Here is a 19,719-nt window from a genome sequence, read left to right as displayed (position 1 = left end):
CACAGGGGGCACCCCTGTGTGGGGTGACACTCCTTGCGTGCAGCAGCGCTCCACATGGGTCAGCTCCCCACCCGGGCCAGGAGGTCCTGGGTATGGAACCCTAGACTTCCTATATGGCAGGCAGAAGCTCATTCTTTCAGTGAGATTTTCAAAACTGTCAATTTGAATTTACATACAAATTAAAACTGCAGTTTCTTTGAACTTCAAAACTTGTTTTTGGATTATGACTTTTTCCTTTAAAAATGCAGCACTAAAATAATAGTTCTTTAATATACTACATATGATACATACACAATTTAATTATGTTTGAATGGAGAGCTCTGATTTTTGGAAATATACCTGCCTTCCTAATAAAAAAAAACACCTCTTTACATGGGCATAATGGACTTCATGTTTACATTCTACAACAACATTCAAATAAACCCATCTCTCCTGAAATACGAAGATAGCAAATTCCTGGATGTGAAAATAATTTTTTAAATGAAATAAGAGAATTTATTGATTCTTATAACAGAAAAGTTCAGGGTATAGGGATTGTTCTAGACACAATGGGATCCAGACTCCAAGGATATCATAGGGATTTAGTCTCTTCCTCTCTCCAGCCACCTCTGCTCCACTTTTCTCTGGATTTACCCCACTCTCAGACTGGCCTCAAGCTCCACATGGCCTATGCGCCCCCCCTTTCTCAACACCACCTTAGCAACATCAGCGGCAAAGGAGTGCCTTTCTCTTAGCATGAGAAAATATGTGATTTTTTTGTTATACATTAAAAAAAAAAAAAAATTTTATTTTAGAATTGTTTTAGATTAACAGAAAAGTTGCAAAGACAGTATAGTTCCCATTATATCACACGTCCAGTTTCCCTTAATATCTTAATTAAGTGTTGCATATTTGTCATAAAAGATAACATTTTAATAACAGAAAAGTTTCAGAAGTATTGGAATTTTTTCATTCAAGTGACAAAATGTCTAATGTTTGAAGGTTTTATTTTATCCACCACTTTTCACCTCTATTTAGACAATCATCAAATCAAAAAGAAACCAAGAAACACTAAAAAGAATTAACAAACCTGGAGGTGGTCTATACTTCCAAGTGATCCTTTTCTCCTTTGCATCTTAAATGAATCAAGATCCTCAGCTTTCAGGTTTACATCTTCCTGTTGATCTGTTTTTAACTGTAGTTCCTATAGGAAAGGAAATAAAATACACTTTATTGCTTTTATAACCTTGCCATCATTAAATATTTGTATGGAGAATCCTTTTCTTCTCATTTACTTTCTTAGTTGCAAAAAGAAAGAAAATGAGTATGTGAAGGGTGGGGCTATTTGAGAAGAGGGAAAAAAAGTTCCCTCACTGGAAGCAATAAAATCAAATGGCAAAAATCAGGGAAAATACTAACAAACTGAGCATTTCCTTCTTTCTTTTCCAGTTTTACAAATTAGCATCATCGCTATAAGGGTTTATAAATTATAAATGTGCTTTTTGCTTCTGCCTTTCTGAGTTCGGTACCTTCACACTTATTCCTCCCACTAAGGATTTTAGAATTTATTACAGAAGAAATGCAAAAAGAAAATATTGTGCTTCTGGCATTCAAAAAGGGGATTTTTGCAGCTTGAGAATGGCCTTGCAAGGCAGATCATGGTCCTGTGCCGAGTAGTTTTCCAGTTCCTTAAGCCAAGGATCAAGTGAAGAGGCCAGTGCTTGGTGTCCCCTGAGATATAAGGAAGAGGCCCTTGTCCACCTCAAAGCTTACCAGGAATCAGGACGGACGCTGAGAATCAAAGGGGGCCAGTCTGCACACCACTTGTTACTGGTTCATGAGACTCAGTGTTTAAGAACTTTCAGAGCAATTAGAATTTGTCTATTGAATCTGATAATTAAAAAGTGGGCTTTTATTTTTGTTTTTACTTTGTATTCATTTTTCTACTAATTCATTTTTTATAAAAGTATTGAGCTGCAACAAATTTATTATAAAGTCACAACTGTATCTTCTTCATGGATAATTTCAGAAGCATTATCACTTTTCATCCCTGGGAATGGTAGAAAGGAGAACAGAAACAGAGAAAAGATGTATGTTCCAATTGTCTTCTCTCTGAGTTCTGGCCCAGAAAAGGGGTGGTAAATAGAAGAGAGCCCTTGCTCCTATCCCCATCAGGGGCAGAGAACACAGACAGCTGTGCAGAGGCTCCCACCCCAACATGGCGCTGCCAGCCTTGCTGAGGAAGCAGAGCAGCACCGCCAGGCCCTCCTCAGCCTCGGAGGCGCAGGTCCTGAGAGGAGCCCCAACAGAGATCAGTCATCATGAGGAACTGACTCACAGTTGAGAGTGAGGCCAGCAAACTAGACAGAAGACCTTGTGGCCTCAAGAAGGGTGTATAAAAAGCCAGTGGAGGAAGCAGATGTGGCTCAAGCAACTGAGCTCCTGCCTACCATATGGGAGGTCCTGGGTTTGATTCCCAGGACCTCCTGGAGAAGGTGAGCTGGCTTGACAGGCAGGCACAGCAAGCTGACTCAACAAGATGATGCAACAAGGAGACACAAGAGAGGAAAGGCAATGAGTCACAACAAACCAGGGACCTGAGGTGGCTCAAGGGACTGAGCGCCTCTCTCCCACATGAGAGGTTCCAGGTTCAGTTCCCTGCCTCCTAAAGAGAAGACAAGCAGACACAGGGAGCAGGCAGCAAGCATAAGCAACAGGGGGTGAGGATGGGCAGAATAAATAAAATAAATTTTTAAAATATGTAATTAAAAAAATTAAAAAAGAAAAAAGCCAGTGGGAGATGAGATGAAACCAAAGTCAGCCAAAGCACCCCTACACTCTAAGCTGAAAGCAAGACAAGACAATGAGGAGAGGTGGGTGAGTAGGTGGACAAGGGAGAGCAGGTTCCAGCCAGGTACATCTAAGGACCACCTGAAAGTTGAAGAACCCTTTCCCCCTCAACTCTTTGGGATGCAATAAAAGCTACATTCCTGAACACCACACACACCGGATGCCATCGTAGGGAGAAAAGCCCTGGAAGGGAGAGGCTAAGAGACTGAGCATTCTTATTCAAGACAGCCTGAGAATTACTGAAAGGAAAGGCTTAAATGATCCAAAAAAGGTCTGAACAGACTGGACATCTGGTTAGCTTTCACCATATTTCCCGCAATTATCAGGACATGGATGGGCAGAGGGGGGCCAGGAAGGAGGGTGGGGAACTCATAAAGAAGACAGGCCTACTATAAGACCAAATAAAGCAACCCTCTATGCCCACCTGAGTTGTATTATGAGTGAATTTTTACATCTTTTTTATTATCCCATTTTATCATCACAATAATCCTATGTGAAAGGGGATATAAAAGCCATTTTATAGATGAGGGAATTGACGCTTAAAGAAGTAAAAAGCCCAATATCACAGCACAGCCGATAATTTCAGGGGATCCCATACCTCTGAGTTCATATATGGACTTCAGTTAAGAACTGCTGGGAAGCGGACTTGGTCCAGTGGTTAGGGTGTCCGTCTACCACATGGGAGGTCCGCGGTTCAAACCCCGGGCCTCCTTGACCCGTGAGGAGCTGGCCCATGCACAGTGCTGATGGCACGCAAAGAGTGCCGTGCCACGCAGGGGTGTCCCCCGTGTAGGGGAGTCCCACGCCCAAGGAGTGTGCCCCATAAGGAGAGCTGCCTAGCGCCAAAGAAAGTGCAGCCTGCCCAGGAATGGCGCCACACACACGGAGAGTTGATGCAGCAAGATGATGCAACAAAAAGAAACACAGATTCCCATGCCACTGACAACAGAAGCGGACAAAAAGAACAACATGCAGCAAATGGACACAGAGAATAGACAACTGGGGGGAGGGAGGGGAGAGAAACAAATAAAAAAATAAATCTAAAAAAATAAAAAATAAAATAAAAAAGAAATGGTTCACCCCTAAAATTATTTAAAAAAAAAAAAAAGAACTGCTGCTCCAAAGTTACCACAGTGAAAAAATTAATTAAAAAAAAAAAAAGAACTGCTCTGAGGAGAACCTACTATGTAGAAGTTGTAATCCTCAGTAAAAGGGGGAAATAGACAAACAGGAGTGTCAGAAAGTTAGCTCCAAACAGAAGGCAATATATGTCCTTTAGGACCATGAGCAGGTTGTTTTTGCAGGAAGTGGAAGCTTCAATATATCTTTGAGGCAGACTGTTCCTTTTTCTGGAATACTCTTTATCTCCTTTTAAATGGGCCACTGGACTAGAATTAGAGATGTGAATAGAAGGAACTGAATTGCCCTAGGTAAGAGGATAAAAAGTTTGTTAGAAGTAGAGTTGCTTTTCAGCAGACTATGCACTTTTTAAACAAAAAATTTAAATTTTCCCTACATATGTATTTAGAGAGTGTTGTATTTCACAGGTTTAAGCTATGGCCTATAAGAGATGAGGAGCTGAGAGCCAAAGACCACAAGACTGGCAAGCAGGCTGATCTACATACTGGAGGAAGCACTGTGATAAAGACATTGGGTTGTTGGCAGTAGGTATAAGAATTGAAGAGACCCAAGATATTTGAAAGATATAATCTGTGGGATTGAGTGGTTCATTGGATATAGATGATGAGGAAGAGGAGAGAGTCAAGGATGGCTGCTAAATGTCTAGCTTATCCACCAACTGAATGGGTTGGTATAGTGTAAAGCACACTGGAGAACTACATTTTCTCCCCATGAAGGGCAAGGGAGAGATAAATAAGGAAAATCATGAATTCATCTATAAAAAAAACCTAGCAGAGATGTCGATGATTGACTATATGAAACTGGAGCTCAAAGGACAGATCTGGACTTAAGGATTAAATTTGGGAGATGTTTAACTCTAGCCAGGGAAAAAGATGAGGTTGCCCAGGACAGAGAACAGAAGATAAGAAGACGTAGGCCAGAGACTTAAGGAATTCCTATATTTGAAGGATTGGTAGAGTAGGATGAGTTAGTAAAGACCAAGTACAAGCCATGAGAAAGGGAGAGAAAAACAAGTGGAGTGTGATGTCACAAAGGCAAAGGGAAAAATATTTCAAGATGGAAGGAGTAGTGAACTGTGCTCAATGCCACTGAAGCATTAGGTAAGAGAGAAGGTCCGTGACACAGAGAACACAAGTGAACTTCCAAGACTTTTGAAGAGGATGGAAAAGCCAGAGGGCAGACTGGAGAGGATAAGGGAGTGAGTGGAAGCACAGGAAACAACCAGATGGAGTCAACTTTTTCAAGGTTTGATTATACAGGGGAGAAGAGAGGGAGTAGCTGGAGGGGAAAATAAAGGAGAATAATTTTAGGTTGAGAAAAATCTCAGATGTTTAAAGAAAGTCCAGGATAAAAGGGAAAGTGGAATATCAGAGAAAAAAAGGATTAAATGAGAAGGTATATAACTGTTTGGCATGGTACTGACGGAAGATAACAATAAATATTGCTCTAATAATAATTTTTACTATTATTATTAAGAATGAGTAACTTGGCTTAAATGTTCTAAGTTCTCTTTCATTGCTAAATTCTGTGATTTTTTTTTTAAGGTGTGAGAACAGGTTATACTTCAATGTTAAAAATCTAGGAAACCTCCAATTATGTTCCAAGCCTTGGATTCAGCTTAACATTTTAATACAATGAGTCTAGCACACATAGGTGTTTGCTATTGTTATCATGATCATATTCCTTTTCTTCAGAAGAAGGCTTGAGGCAAGTCTAATTAAGACAGGAATAAGTATGATTAAGAATAAACAGACTCAGAGAGGGGAAGTGATTTTCTCCATAGGGGACCAGTTAGAAGGAGAGCTGGGATTTGTTCCCAGGCTTGGCTGACTCCAGAGCCCAGGATGACATGTCAGCTCCTCCCCAGCCCAATCGATCTACAGAACTGCTAGATAAATAGGTCTGATCACTCTTCTACTCCAAATGAATGAACGGTACCATTTTATGTCATACCTTTTCCCATGTCCAACATGTCAAACTGTCAAAGTACTTTGAAAATGAGAAATCCTATTCAAATGTTAGGTAATTACATTTTTTACACGCTCACTAAAATTAAGGCCAGTAAGAGAAACTGTATCAATATAAATTCTTTTTGAAGTCAAAGCTCTCATGACAGTACTCAGAATTCAAGACATAGGCTTTACTATGTAGATGAGCAAAGCTTTAACGTGAATAAGGATAGCAGCCACAGGCAGGCCAAGTTAGATAACTCAAAAGCCAAATGAATCAACACCTTGGCTTCGTTAGCTCAGAGGCGTTCAACATTTTATGCTTAGCAGGAAAGTATGACAATATTACTTTGATTTTTTGTTGATCCCGCTTAATTTCTGCATCCAGTTGCTTCTTTTTTTCATTTTCTTCTCGAAGTCTTTTTTGCAGTTGTGCCTTTTGATACTTCATGTGATCTACATTCTGTTCTAGTTCATTAGCACGTTTCTCATTTTGGATCGACAGTGTTGCCATTTTCTTACTATCCTGCTGCTTCTTTTGTAAGACCTGAGATCATAAGGGATATTTCAAAATGAAAAACTGCATCTCTCACATTCCTCAACTAAATTGGAATTCTTAATTCAATGGTAAGGGAGGCATCTTGCTGAGATTTAATTTAACTTTGATAGGTTCACAAACAATTGTTTTCCCTTCTACATTTCTAGTTTTACAGTTTCTCTTCTAAAGTTCTATTTCTTCTTCTTTTTTTTTTTGAGGCACTGGCGCTGGGGATTGAATCCAGGACCTCGTAAGTGAGAAGCCGGCACTCATAAGTGGGAAGACCACTGAGCTACATCGGCGTCCCCTAAAGTTCTATTTCTACATTTAATTATATATATTAAACTATACAATTTTTACAAGATATTTAAAAGTAAAAAGAATGACGAGACTTCCTGTTACTGACAACCAAACAGAACGACTATTTTACCAACTAATTTTAAAAATAGTATATGCACATATAATTAACAGTAAAAAATTAATTTATATTAAAATGACTCTCTAATCCCAGGCTCCTCATCTATCTGTCTTGATCCCTGTCACAAAATTACTTAAATTCCCTTTTAGAAATAATTCATGCATATGCAGGCAAATACCTTCAAATATATTCTAATACACACTATTCTCTGCCTCCCTTTTTTCCTACTTAACAACCTATTATAGAGGTCTTTCCAACCTATTGTACATTTGTTCTTTCTATAAGTCTACATAATATACCACTATACTCGTTTATATATCGACCTGTAGCCGCTTAAATCATTAATCCCTTAGGGAAGATGATCAGAACTGATATCCTTTTCCCTGAGAATGGTCAATCATTTTAATTAGTATTTCAACATTTATCTTAAGCAAAGCTTCTCTCCCTCTAGCTAAAAGTATCTGTAGAAAGCATTAGAAAATTGCTAACATTTCCAAAGAGTTTAATGTATTAACATAAAATACTAAGGCATTATAATTTAATTCTGATTAAACAAACAGACTAGACTTGGGTTATTTGCTTAGCATAGTACTAAGTGCCTGTTAGGTGAGGTCATTTGTAAATAATGCAGACCATAGTTAATTATTTCCTTTATATTGGAAATAGATTGTTAACATTAACACTTTCTGTATTTTAATTTTCAGGAAGTACCAGAGATTGAACCCAGGACCTCAAACATGGGAAGCAAGTGCTCAACTACTTGAGCTACATTGACTCTTGAACACATTTTGGTTTTTGTTTTATTTTTTGAGGTATTGGGGGCCAGGGATTGAACCCAGGACTTTGTATGTGAGAAGCCAGTGCTCAACCACTGAGCCACAATTGACTCCTCTGAGTTGGTTTTGTTTGTTTTCCTTGTTGTTTTTGTTTTTTTGACCTCCCATGTGGGAAGCAGGTGCTCAGTTGCTTGAACCACATCCACTCCCCAAGACATTTCACTTTAATTAAACTAATTATTCACAGAGGCATTGTACCTTAGCGTAGTGCTACTATGCCACTAAAAGTGTGGTCCACAGACCAGGGCTGCTCCACAGACTGGTTGTTACTGTCAATCTGTACCACTGAGCACACTGTCAGGTTCAGATGACCCTGTTACTCTGTAAGACATTTTTTTTTTAAAGATTTATTTTTATTTATTTCTTTCCCCTCCCCTCCATTGTCTGTTCTGTGTTCGCTTGCATTCTTGTCACACGGGACTGGGCAATTGTGTTGCTTTTTTGTTGAGTCATCTTGCTGCGTCAGCTCTCTGTGCAGCGCCACTCCCGGGCGGGCTACACTTTTTTCACACGGGGTGGCTCTCCTTGCAGGGCGCACTCCTTGCGTGTGGAACTCCCCTACGCAGGAGACACCCCTGCATGGCACAGCACTCCTTGTGTGTATCAGCACTACACGTGGGCCAGCTCATCCACAGGTCAGGAGGCCCTAGGTATCGAACCCTGGACCCTCCATATGGTAGGTGGACGCTCTATCAGTTGAACTACGTCCACTTCCCTCTTTCTAAATCTTAGTTTCTCCATTTGTAACATGGAGATAAAAAACAACAGCTGCAAAGAATTAAAGATTAAATAATACATATAAAACATCTTGGGGAGCAGATGTAGCTCAATGGTTGAGTGCCTGCTTCCCATGTTTGAGTCCCGGGTTCAATCCCTTGTATGTCCTTAAAAAAAATAAAATACATGTAGCAGCTAAAATAAAGTTCTTAAATTAAAAAATCTTGTCTGTATGTGGCACTTCGCAGACACTCAACAAATGGTGACTACTGTCCTTATCATCATCCCCACCACCATCCTCAGCATACTCAGTATCCTCATCCCATTATAGTGCACATGATAAAGGCACAGAAAGTTCTTAAACGGCAAATGAATCTTGCTTCAGTCCTCTGCTGTATTGGGTGTTTCTTTTGAGTTTAAAATTCTATGTCTTCTTTCCTTCCCTTACTGGTATCCTTAGTAGAAAAGGAAATGCAATGGGAAACATGGGAAGCAAAGATATGATAATTCACAAGCCCTATTCATAATTGTTAATTTTAAAAATCACAACCATTTCAGCTCTGTGAGATAGAGAAAATGTAAAAATAATCTTCTCTAAATCCACATTTAGGCTTAAACTAGAGACATATATGATAAATATAATATGCAACCCCTTAGAAAAACAATAGTTCTGGTAATCATTAATGTTGAGTATAAGAATCACAATCAGAATGAGCTAGGCTATAAGTCCATGTAACTATAAACAAAATTTCTTAATAAACATAAAGGAAAAATCTAGCAACTTTTTAAAAAAATGAATATTTTGCTAGATAGCAAAGTCCCAATATAAAGCATCAAGCCAAGAGAAAGAATTGACCCCCAAACTCTCTAAGTTGAATTACTAAGTGAAAATATGCATTCTGGAAAGAAAAGTGTAAGGTGCAACTTTTACAACTACCACATCCTCCTCTAGGCAGTTCAAACATTCAAGTCATATTATTTTGACTTGGTTGCTGATTTGAAGTAAAAACTTTCACTGGAGGTATCCAGGCAGATACTTGAGGTGGGAAAAATTTAGGCTCCCTGGGAAGAGAGACTTTTTTTGGTCGATTTACCTCTGCTGCCCCACACGGGAGATGTGTAGTAAACATTTATTTGATTGAAAGAAAAGAATAACTATGGCACAATTTCTAAAATAATAATAATGGTGGTGGTGCTCTGTATAGGTTAACTACAATGCAACTCTACCTATAATAAATAATCTAAAAGCAACAGATTATGAGATGAAAAGAACTGGAGAAAGCATTCTAGTAAACACATTATGAACAGACTAATAAGGCTCTATGATCATCCCCAAAGCACCTGGATATAGCTTTATCACATGGTATCTCATTATAATGGAATACTTCTCATAGAATGGAATTTCTGCTTATAGCTATTTCCAAAGTTATCATTACACCCAGACATCAGAAAATGAAGGATGAGTTGTTGTACTCAAAGTTCTTAATCTTTCTTAAACCGATCAATTATAGTTTTAGAAAATTGACTTAAAGAGAAAACGACACTATTTCTGGTCACCTTTATTTCTTACCATGTGGTTTTTGATAGAATTAAAACAACATACTCCTTGAATTAAAAAATATACTACCCAGCTAGTTGTAAAAATACGTAAACTGACCAGCATACTAGAAAATAATTGCCATTCAGTTTCTCTTACTGGTTCTATGCCCTACTGGGAAAAACAAAAAACAAAAAACCTGATTCCCACTTCTTTCCTCAACTCAGTACAAGAATCCTCCAAAGCAGGAAGCCTTAAATAAGTTATCTCAGTTACATTTTTTAAATTACCTGGACTCTTAGCTTTGCGGCATCCATCTTTTTACGGAACTCCTTCTGTAATTTTACCTTCAAAGCAACATCAGAAAGATCTTTGTTTTCCAGTTCCCGTAGCTGCTTTTGTGTTTCAGTTAATTCCACTTTCGCCTGTTCTGCTTCATGCTCTAGTTTTGTTACTTTCAGAGAATACTGTTTGCTTACAGACTTGGCATCGTTACCTTCACCATAATAACAATAGTAATGACAATTTAAAATGTTGTAAAAAACATCCAGTAACATATAAAAACATAAAAATTCTCTATTCTAAAAATCCAGTTGGCCATGGCATTATAAACCTAGCTGTCCCCTCCCACTCCTATCAACTTGCCACCTGGCCTCTGAATGATTAGTTCCTTTTGTTACCATCTGGTACCATTCCCTCTTCTCACTGGTTCATCTTTTGTGTTTTAGTGCGCCATTTCTGATTCTCTAACTTTGTAATTTAGCCTTCCTGGCACGAAACCTCAATTAAGAAGGATATTTGGAATGACTCTGGCCTCTTAGTATACTTTGACTTCCTGCTTGAGTTATTTTTTATTTTTCTTAATTATTAGGAAAAATTATAAACATATCAAAAGTAGGGGAATATGCAATTCCCCTATATTTTCAATGTAACTTTTCTGTAATCTAAAACTTCTTTAAAAATAAAGTTTTTAAAAAATGGTAATCTATAGAGTAGTGTCAGCCACCTGGAAAAAAGAAAAGTAGGAAAAGAATATAATGAACCCCCATGACTCAGATTCAGAAGTTACCAAGAGTTTGTCACAGTTGCTTCATCTATGGCTTAAAAAAAATATTTTTTTGAAATTTTTATTTTTTTTATCTATGCCTTTTTTCCTTTTATTTTACTTTGCTTAAATATCGTAAAGTAAATCTCAGAGGTCATATCATATTACCTATACGTACTTTAATAAGCATCTGTACAAAACATGGACATAACCAAACGTCATTATCACACTAACAATATTAATACCTACCAGTCCATATTTAGACTTCCCTAAATGTCTCAAAAATGTCTTTCATACTTTTATAATTGGTTTATTTTCATCCGGATCCAAACAAGGTCAACAATATATATGATTGCTATGCCTCTTTTTGTTGTTGAGGTATTGTGGACCAGGGATTAAACCAGGGACCTCATATGTGGGAAATCGGTGTTCAACCACTGGGGCACATCAGCTTCCGAGTTGGGTTTTTTCATTTGTTTGCCTGTTGTTTGTTTGTTTGTTTGTTTTTAGGAGGCACTGGGAACCAAACCCAGTACCCTCCATGTGGGAAGCAGGTGCTCACCCACTCGAACCACATCTGCTCCCTGCTATGTCTTTTTTTATTTTATTTTTTTTATTTCTGCCCCCTCTTGCAGCTTGCTTACTGTCTGCTCTCTGTGCCCACTGGCTGCACGGTCTTCTGCGTGTTTGCTAGTCTCCCTTTTTGTTGTGTCAACTTGCTGAGTCGGCTCCCCACAGCACTTGTGGGCTGGGTGGCACTCCACAGGGCTTGCAGGCGAGCCTGCCTTCACAAAGCGGCCCCAGGGCGCAAACACAGGGCCTCCCATATGGTAGATGGGGGCCCAACCGATTGAGCCACAGCCGCTTCCCTCCTGCTATGCCTTTTAAGAATCTTTTCATCTACAGCTGGCTCCCTCCTTTTTCATTCCCTTGACTTGTTAAAGACGATTTCTTTTTAAAATGCTTTTCTTATATTTTACATATAGAGAAAAATAGAAGTTAACATTTCTGTATCTCACTTCATTCTAAGACCAAATACTGACTCTAAAAATTTGATTTTGAACTGCTCTGAATAGTCAAATGTCCCTGAACTATACTGTCAAACTCATGGCAACAGGAAAGAGAGTCTAGAACTTTGGGGATGAATACTTTCCAAGGACAGATTGTTACACTGCTTTTCCAGGTTATTATACTGCTATACTGAAAATCTTATTTTTTTTTCTTTTTTTTTTGAGATACCGGGGCTGGGCATTGAACCTGCTCAACCACTGAGCCACATCGGTTCCCCTGAGTTGGTTTTTTTTGTTGGCTTGCTTATTGTTTTTTATTTTTAGGAGGCACTGGGGACCAAACCTGGGACCTCCCATGTGGGAAGGCACTCAACTGCTTGAACCACATCTGCTCCCTTATTCTTTTTTTAAAAAAACAAGGCAACTGAACTAAATGTGCTATAAATTCTCTTCTAACTCTAAAGTTCTATGATTTGACTTTTTTTTTGACTAACTATAAAATACATACATTATATTTTTAAAAATCTCAGACTCTGCCAATCATTCAACACCAATATTTTATGAACCACTAAGAGAAAAGTAAAATGCCAATCATGCCATGCTACATTGCTAAGCTGCCACTGAGTCTAAGATGCATCCTGATTACAGAGCTATCGCAATGTGAAACAAAAAGTGTACTAGAATTTTTAAAAAAAAGAGGACATTAGAATTGATGAAACTCAGAGTAGTTAGCATTATTATTATTGATAAAGTAGCTGTGATTCTGGAAAACTCTTGAGTGAGAGGGCTTTGAAAGTAAGCAGTAGGGTGGGCCCTCAATCCAGTATGATTTGATTTTATGACTGGTGTCCTTATAAGAAAAGGAAATGTAGACACAGCAGAGACAGAGAGGAAAATGCTACCGACTACCAGGAAACCACCAGTGGCTAGAAGAGGCATGGAAGAGAATCTTCCCCACTTACTTGGAAGGAAGCGTGGCCTTGCCGACATCTTGATTTTGGACATCTGGCCGCTAGAACTGTGAGACAATAAATTTCTATGGTTTTAAGTCACACAGTTTGTGGCACTTTATTATGGTAGCCCTAGGAAATTAAGACCCTGGTTCTAATGAGTAAGAAGAGGGGCTTTCTCTTTGTAAACTCGGGTACCCTTTATTTTAGAGCAATCAAGGTGGTTATACCAGGCTATAAAAGCATGCTCAATTAGCAAGATCCATGGTGGGATAACTTATTGGAAAGACAATCTGACCCATTCATTTGTTATGCCCTTAGAGAAATAAAAATTAGCTATATCTAAAATATAAAGTTTATAATTAATGTTAAAAATGGGGAAACGGACTTTGGCCCAGTGGTTAGGGCGTCCGTCTACCACATGGGAAGTCCGCGGTTCAAGCCCCGGGCCTCCTTGACCGGTGTGGAGCTGGCCCATGCGCAGTGCTGATGCGCGCAAGGAGTGCCGCGCCCCGCAGGGGTGTCCCCCGTGTAGGGGAGCCCCACGCACAAGGAGTGCACCCATAAGGAGAGCCGCCCAGCGCGAAGGAGGGAGCAGCCTGCCGAGGAATGGCGCCGCCCACACTTCCTGTGCCGCTGACAACAACAGAAGCGGACAAAGAAACAAGACGCAGCAAAAAGACACAGAAAACAGACAACCAGGGGAGGGGAGGGGAATTAAATAAATAAAAATAAATCTTTAAAAAAAAAATTAATGTTAAAAATGTACTAAGAGGGAGCAGATGTGACTCGAGGTTGAGTGCCCTCCTCCTTCCTACCCGGATTTGGTTCCTGGTGCCTCCTGAAAAAACTAAAACAAACAACAAGCAAAACAAATGAAAAAACCAACTCAGGGAAGCTGATGTGGCTCAGTGGTTGAGCACTGGCTTCCCACATACATGGTCCCAGGTTCAATCCCTGGCACCTGGTACCTTAAAAAAAAAGAAAGGTGCTAAGAAAATGAAAAATAAAACCTAATAATTTAAAATAAATTCTTATTTAAAATGAGTTAGAAAACTATTTCCTATATATTCCCAAATGCCTAGTATAAATTTTCTTTTAAAATGGCAAAGAACATTAAGTAGTTCGCATTGGTTAGAACAAAATTCCCAATATAACAAAGTTCTTTTGATAACTAAACCCCTATATATTAGCTCTAAAATGCACCATGTTATGCCAAATTTCAAGCTACAATGGACAGTCCTGAGATTCAAAAACTAAAGATAATGTTACAATATCAGAAGCAATTTAAAAAGCTTTTCCTTATAAGTTGGTTCATAGGATGCAATTACCTGTTTTTATTAATTCTTTAATTAGATCTTCCTTCATCTTGATATTAATCGTAAGTTCTCTCATTTTTTGTTTAGCTTCAGTAAGTATGAGTTCTGAAGTCTTTAAGTCTTGCAAATTCATCTCTTTACTTTCCTGGAGACATTCAACCTTTACATCTTTAAAATAAAAGAAGCAAAATTTGAGAAATAAAACTTTCTGCTTATAAAATATTCAACAGAAGTAGAGTTAGAAAAGCAGACACAAAAGCAATTTAGAGAAAGCAGAGAAAGGGACAAAGAGGAAGGAAAGGAAAGAGAGGTAAAATACATGGCAATTGGGACTTTGGTTTTCTAGCTTACATCAAGAGTTTTCGGAAAGTGGATGTGGCTCAACTGATAGAGCATCTGCCTACCACATAGGAGGTCCAGGGTTCGGTACCCAGGGCCTCCTGTCCCATGTGGTGAGCTGGCACATGCACAGTGCTGCCGTGCACAAGGAGTGCCGTGCCATGCAGGGGTGCCCCCCCTGTAGGGGTGCCCACGTGTAAGAAGTACGTCCCACAAAGAGAGGCACCCCGCGCAAAAAAAGCGCAGCCTGCCCAGAAGTGGCATCACACACACGGAGAGCTGACACAGCAACATGATGCACCAAAAAGAGACACAGATTCCTGTGCCACTGACAAGAATCCAAGCAGACACAGAACACATAGCAAACAGACACAGAGAGGAGACAATGGGGGAGGAGGGGTGGGGAAGGGGAGAGAAATAAATAAAAATTAAAAAAGAAATAAAGTTTTCATTTCCTTAAAAAAAAAGATATGTTTATCATATCCTGTATGTTCTGATACACAGTTTTCATTGTCTTTAGATGTTCTACAATTTAAGTTTTACCTTTAACTTATGTGAGAAAAGGGTAAAATCTCCGTGTAGGTAGAAGGCTGGGTTTTTTCTATTAATTTCTCGTTGTATTGTAATCAGAGAACGCAGTTGACCCTGCACTGCTCACTGTGTGAACCAGCCCTGTTTATTACCATCATGCACCAGAATGAAAGTCGACTATGATATGAAGCACACTGACTTTTTCTGTTCTTAGTGAGACTTTCTCCATGAAATGGTACACTGATTTCCATTCTGGCCTAAGTTTCTAACCTGGCCACAGTGCAGTAACAAACAGTTCAAGGATGGCAGACGGCTTCTTGAGTAGCCCTGACCTATATTATCTCTATATTTTAAAATTGATTTTAGTTTTATTTGTGATGTAATATATAGTCAAATTTGTAGAGATATTATATGCATAGGTTCTTCAAAAGACGTTCTCCATTTGTGTAGTACAGGACTTACCTTCATGTTAATTATATTCTCCATATCCTTATTGTTTGGTTTGACTACTCATTGGTCAATAGAGATCAGTTAAAATCTCCAACTATACTACAATCTTTGCCACATAATATTTTGATGCTGTTCTTTAGTGCATAAAAATCTCATCAGTTGTGTACTAAGATATTATGAGCACCCAATGCCAATTGCATATTACATTATGAGTATTATAAAATGCATGGCAGGGAAACGGACTTGGCCCAGTGGTGAGGGCGTCCGTCTACCACATGGGAGGTCCCTGGTTCAAACCCTGGGCCTCCTTGACCCGTGTGGAGCTGGCCCATGTGCAGTGCTGATGCGCACAAGGAGTGCCGCGCCACACAGGGGTGTCCCCTGCGTAGGGGAGCCCCACGCGCAAGGAGTGCGCCCGTAAGGAGAGCCGCCCAGTGCACGAAAGAAAGTGCAGCCTGCCCAGGAATGGCACCACCCACACTTCCTGTGCCGCTGATGACAACACAAGCGGACAAAAGAAACAAGACGCAACAAATAGACACCCGGGGGAGGGGGGGGAATTAAATAAATAAATAAATCTTGAAAAAAAAATGCATGGCAAAGGAATAAAAAAATAAAGGTCAAAGAAAGAAATGGTAGCCACATGTGCCAGCAGTAAAGCACACACTCTGGTAAATGACAATATGTATTTTAAAGTAATCACAAGTACAAAGCATAACAACTCAGGTTTGAATATATAATAAAATCCCTATTCTGAAGAGTAAGCTTGTAACTCTACCCATAACTGATTGGTCCTAAAGGGAAAAAAAATTTTATTAAGGAATAAATAGAAAGATTGAAAAGTACAGGTAGAATAGACAACATAAAGAAAGGAAATGTTTCCAACCAGGAAAGCATTCCTACCAAGTTCTAGTCTCAAATTATCGACAGAAGAAAAAAATGTCTTATAAATATTAGATCTAAATTGCTTGAGAAAGTCTCGGTACCTTTATTCACCAAACCTGAGTTTATTGTTTGATCCTGAATATTATTCAATTCAGCAAGAGAACAAGTGGAGCCTGGCTTCTGAATCCATGAGCGACTTCTACATCTTCTAAAAAAAAAAGCCCAAGATCAGAAGGACTTGTTAAATTTTTCTAATCTACCCTCAAATTAGTTTTCCCAAAAAGTGACAGTAGTGTTAAAAAGTAATTAATTATATACAATAAACATAATTTTACTATTAATCCTCAAAATACAACAATGTCCCCCATATTGGACACTGGAAAATTCATGTTTGTTGTTACTGAGGTAGCAGAAAAAGGAAATCCAAAAACATTCCCTCTGAAAATCAGAATCCAACAAGTATAAAAGCTCTGAAAGCAAAACTACTTTTCAATGGTAAGACAGATAACTGAATTCAAACACTGGTTTCATACATGTTAACTGACAGAACATTTAGCAAAACCACCTACTCATATCAAATGGAAAAGACGTGCCTTAATGAAAAAACCTACATCTGTTCATACTTATTACGGCATATAATTATAATTATTAAATCAGTCTATATTTATTATACCTCATTCCATATTTCTCTTGACCTTCTGTGTCTTCATCATCACTACTGTCAGAAAATTGGCAGTGGAGGACTTCATCTTGTTCTTCTATGTGACCTAACAGCAGCTCACTTCGCGTCCGAAATCCAGCGACTACTCGATCCAGAGAGTATATAGGAGGACTTGTGAAGACCTTGCGATAAACAAAGTGTTTTCAAAACTTCTATTTTTATCCTATTACTCAAATTATTTTTAAGAGGTTATTAGATAGCTACTCTTAAAATAACCAATCACTGAAAATATGCTCCCTCCCAAAAAAAAGTAAAAATTTATTTCACAATATTACTGGTCTCATGAACACACATTTATCTCAGAGTCTATATAACTCTTTTTCTTCTGGAAAGCTCTTCTATCATCAGTTATAGCTTCATGAGAAAAGGTGTTCAAAAATGAAACCACAGAGAGGCATGAGTGAAAACCTAACAGCTCTTTTTTTATAAAATAATTTTTTAAAAGGAAGCTGTAGATTACATAAATGTTGCATCAAAAATATAGGGGGGTACATTACTAGGATAAAAATTTTAAAATTAAAAAACAGTACTGTACAACACAACCAGTGAATGCTATTGTAAACAATGGACTATAGTTAATTGTGCAGTTATAAAAATGTTCTTCCAAGAATTGTAACAAATGTACCACACTAATGCAAGGTGTTAAGGTGGTATATGAGAAAAAAAAGAAAAAATAAGGGAATTCCCATATACCTCACCCCTACCCCTCCCACACTTTTCCCCATTAACAACATCCTTCATTAGTATGGTACAATACAATTATTGAACACATACTGAAGCACTGCCACTAACATGGTCTATAGTTTACATTATAGTTTTCATTTTGGACTGCACAATTTTATGTTTTGACAGAATGTATAACGGCCTGTATCCATCATTGCTATGTTATGCAGGACAATTCCAATGTCTCAAAAGTGCCCCATGTTGCACCAACTCTTTCCCTTCCCTCCCCCAAGAACCTCTGGTGGCCATTGCCTTTATATCAATGATACAAGCTCTTCCATAGCTGCCTTCCCCCTTACACGTGTTCATTCCTCAATTGTGAGGATTTGGGGGTGGGAATGCCCATTCTGTTTCTGACTGAGAGGAGGTATAGATGCCATGGGGCAGATGGATGGAATTGTCTTGCTTGCAGTTGTAGATACTCTAGTTTTTGGGATGGGCATTGTCCATCACCATCCTTTTGTTAGTTGTCCTGGATGAGTCCAATGAACTTGAAAGTAGGTGTTGGCTACAACACTGCTGAGATTCAGGGCTCAACCAGCCTGAACAGACCAAAGATTTAAGTCTCTGGGACACATATTTAATGAGAATAGTGCTAAATACAGGTTCAAATAAAAGGGGCAGAAGAGCCATGTTTAGGGAAATTATGAGTCTCTTACATTGGGGAGCATATATTCCAAGGCAAGACCCACTGAGAGGGTGCTGAATTCCTGAGATGGTCTGCCCTGACTAGTGTCTAGATGTCTCTAGAGCCCTCAGGGGCTCCCTTGCTTGAGGCACTGCTTACGGTGGCAGTCAGTGAGATACTCCTGAGTGCTTAAGTGTAACCTTTGGAATGACCTCCTGACTCTCTTTGGACTCTCTTAGCCATAAAAACGCATTTGTATTTAATATTTCCCCCTTTTGGTCAAGGTCGTTTTGCAAATGTATCACTAGTTGGTGCTTGGTAATAGTTACTTGGTGCCAGGGAATTTTTGTATTTTACTTGTTTTTATTATTGTTTTATTTTATTATTATTTTTATCTATTGATTTTTTTTTTTTTTTGGCTTTGTTTTTGGGAAGTTTTTTCCTATATACTAAGCATTATATTGTATGCTGTTGTGAGTGTTATAAAAAATAACTACCCTTATGAAAGAGAAACTTAAGAAAATTCAGAGCGGTAGATGTTAAAGACTGACAAGAGTAGAAATTTGTATAGTATGGCACATGTGGTACAGGGATAAGCTTTTGTACAGGCTTCAAATTTAACCGTCCTATGAATATTCACTGGTTCATGAAAAGGTTTAGAAAACCTTTGAGAGATTCATTTTACTACAAAAAGAACAAACTTTCTGGGGTCTGAAAGGGTTTGTACTTGAAGATATTCCAGTCAGCAGGGAGTCATGTTGAGCATCCTGCAGAGAGAATTCTTTCAAGCCTGCAGCAGCCTGGGAAACCTTCCCGCAGTTGAGCGTGGCCACCAGCTGCAGCTGCTGAGCCACTTTCTTCATAACGCGATGCTTGCGGAACCAGACATGGCGTGCACAAGAACAAGAACAAGGAAACCAGTCGGGCCGCGGGTCGGTCGGTCTTTGGAGTCAGACAGCCAGGCTGCCCCTAGAACTGCGGGGCCTGGGGGGTCTCCGAACTTTTGGGGGAGGTTTCAGATTGCAGAAGGGTCACAAATGTGGCAGGGGAGGATCACAGGTGTGGCGTGTCAGTAACGGGGGGATGTGTGGGGCGGGGTACACCTGGGGCAGGCCTCTGTTGCGTATGAATATGTTCACGTGGTCATGGGGTAT

The 19,719-nt window shown here is 39.1% G+C and overlaps 1 protein-coding gene across 5 annotated transcripts in view; it reads right to left on the bottom strand.

Annotated features, from left to right (window-relative positions):
• Positions 1-19,719, bottom strand: part of KIF27 (kinesin family member 27) — a 98,905-nt gene that overhangs the window by 30,573 nt on the left and 48,613 nt on the right. For 2 of the 5 annotated variants that reach the window (XM_012519102.4, XM_058301594.2), the window contains 6 exons: positions 17,167-17,336; positions 16,595-16,701; positions 14,301-14,456; positions 10,255-10,460; positions 6,268-6,465; positions 1,070-1,183 (listed from right to left, as the gene is read on the bottom strand). In XM_012519102.4, coding sequence (XP_012374556.1) covers positions 1,070-1,183; positions 6,268-6,465; positions 10,255-10,460; positions 14,301-14,456; positions 16,595-16,701; positions 17,167-17,336 — 951 coding nt within the window. The remainder of the gene's footprint in view (positions 1-1,069; positions 1,184-6,267; positions 6,466-10,254; positions 10,461-14,300; positions 14,457-16,594; positions 16,702-17,166; positions 17,337-19,719) is intronic. The other 3 variants (XM_023584321.3, XM_004449459.5, XM_058301593.2) reach the window with 3 other exon arrangements.

Source organism: Dasypus novemcinctus, chromosome 8 (assembly GCF_030445035.2).
Source record: "Dasypus novemcinctus isolate mDasNov1 chromosome 8, mDasNov1.1.hap2, whole genome shotgun sequence".
Taxonomy (NCBI): domain Eukaryota; kingdom Metazoa; phylum Chordata; class Mammalia; order Cingulata; family Dasypodidae; genus Dasypus; species Dasypus novemcinctus.
This window is presented reverse-complemented; position numbering and strand designations above follow the sequence as displayed.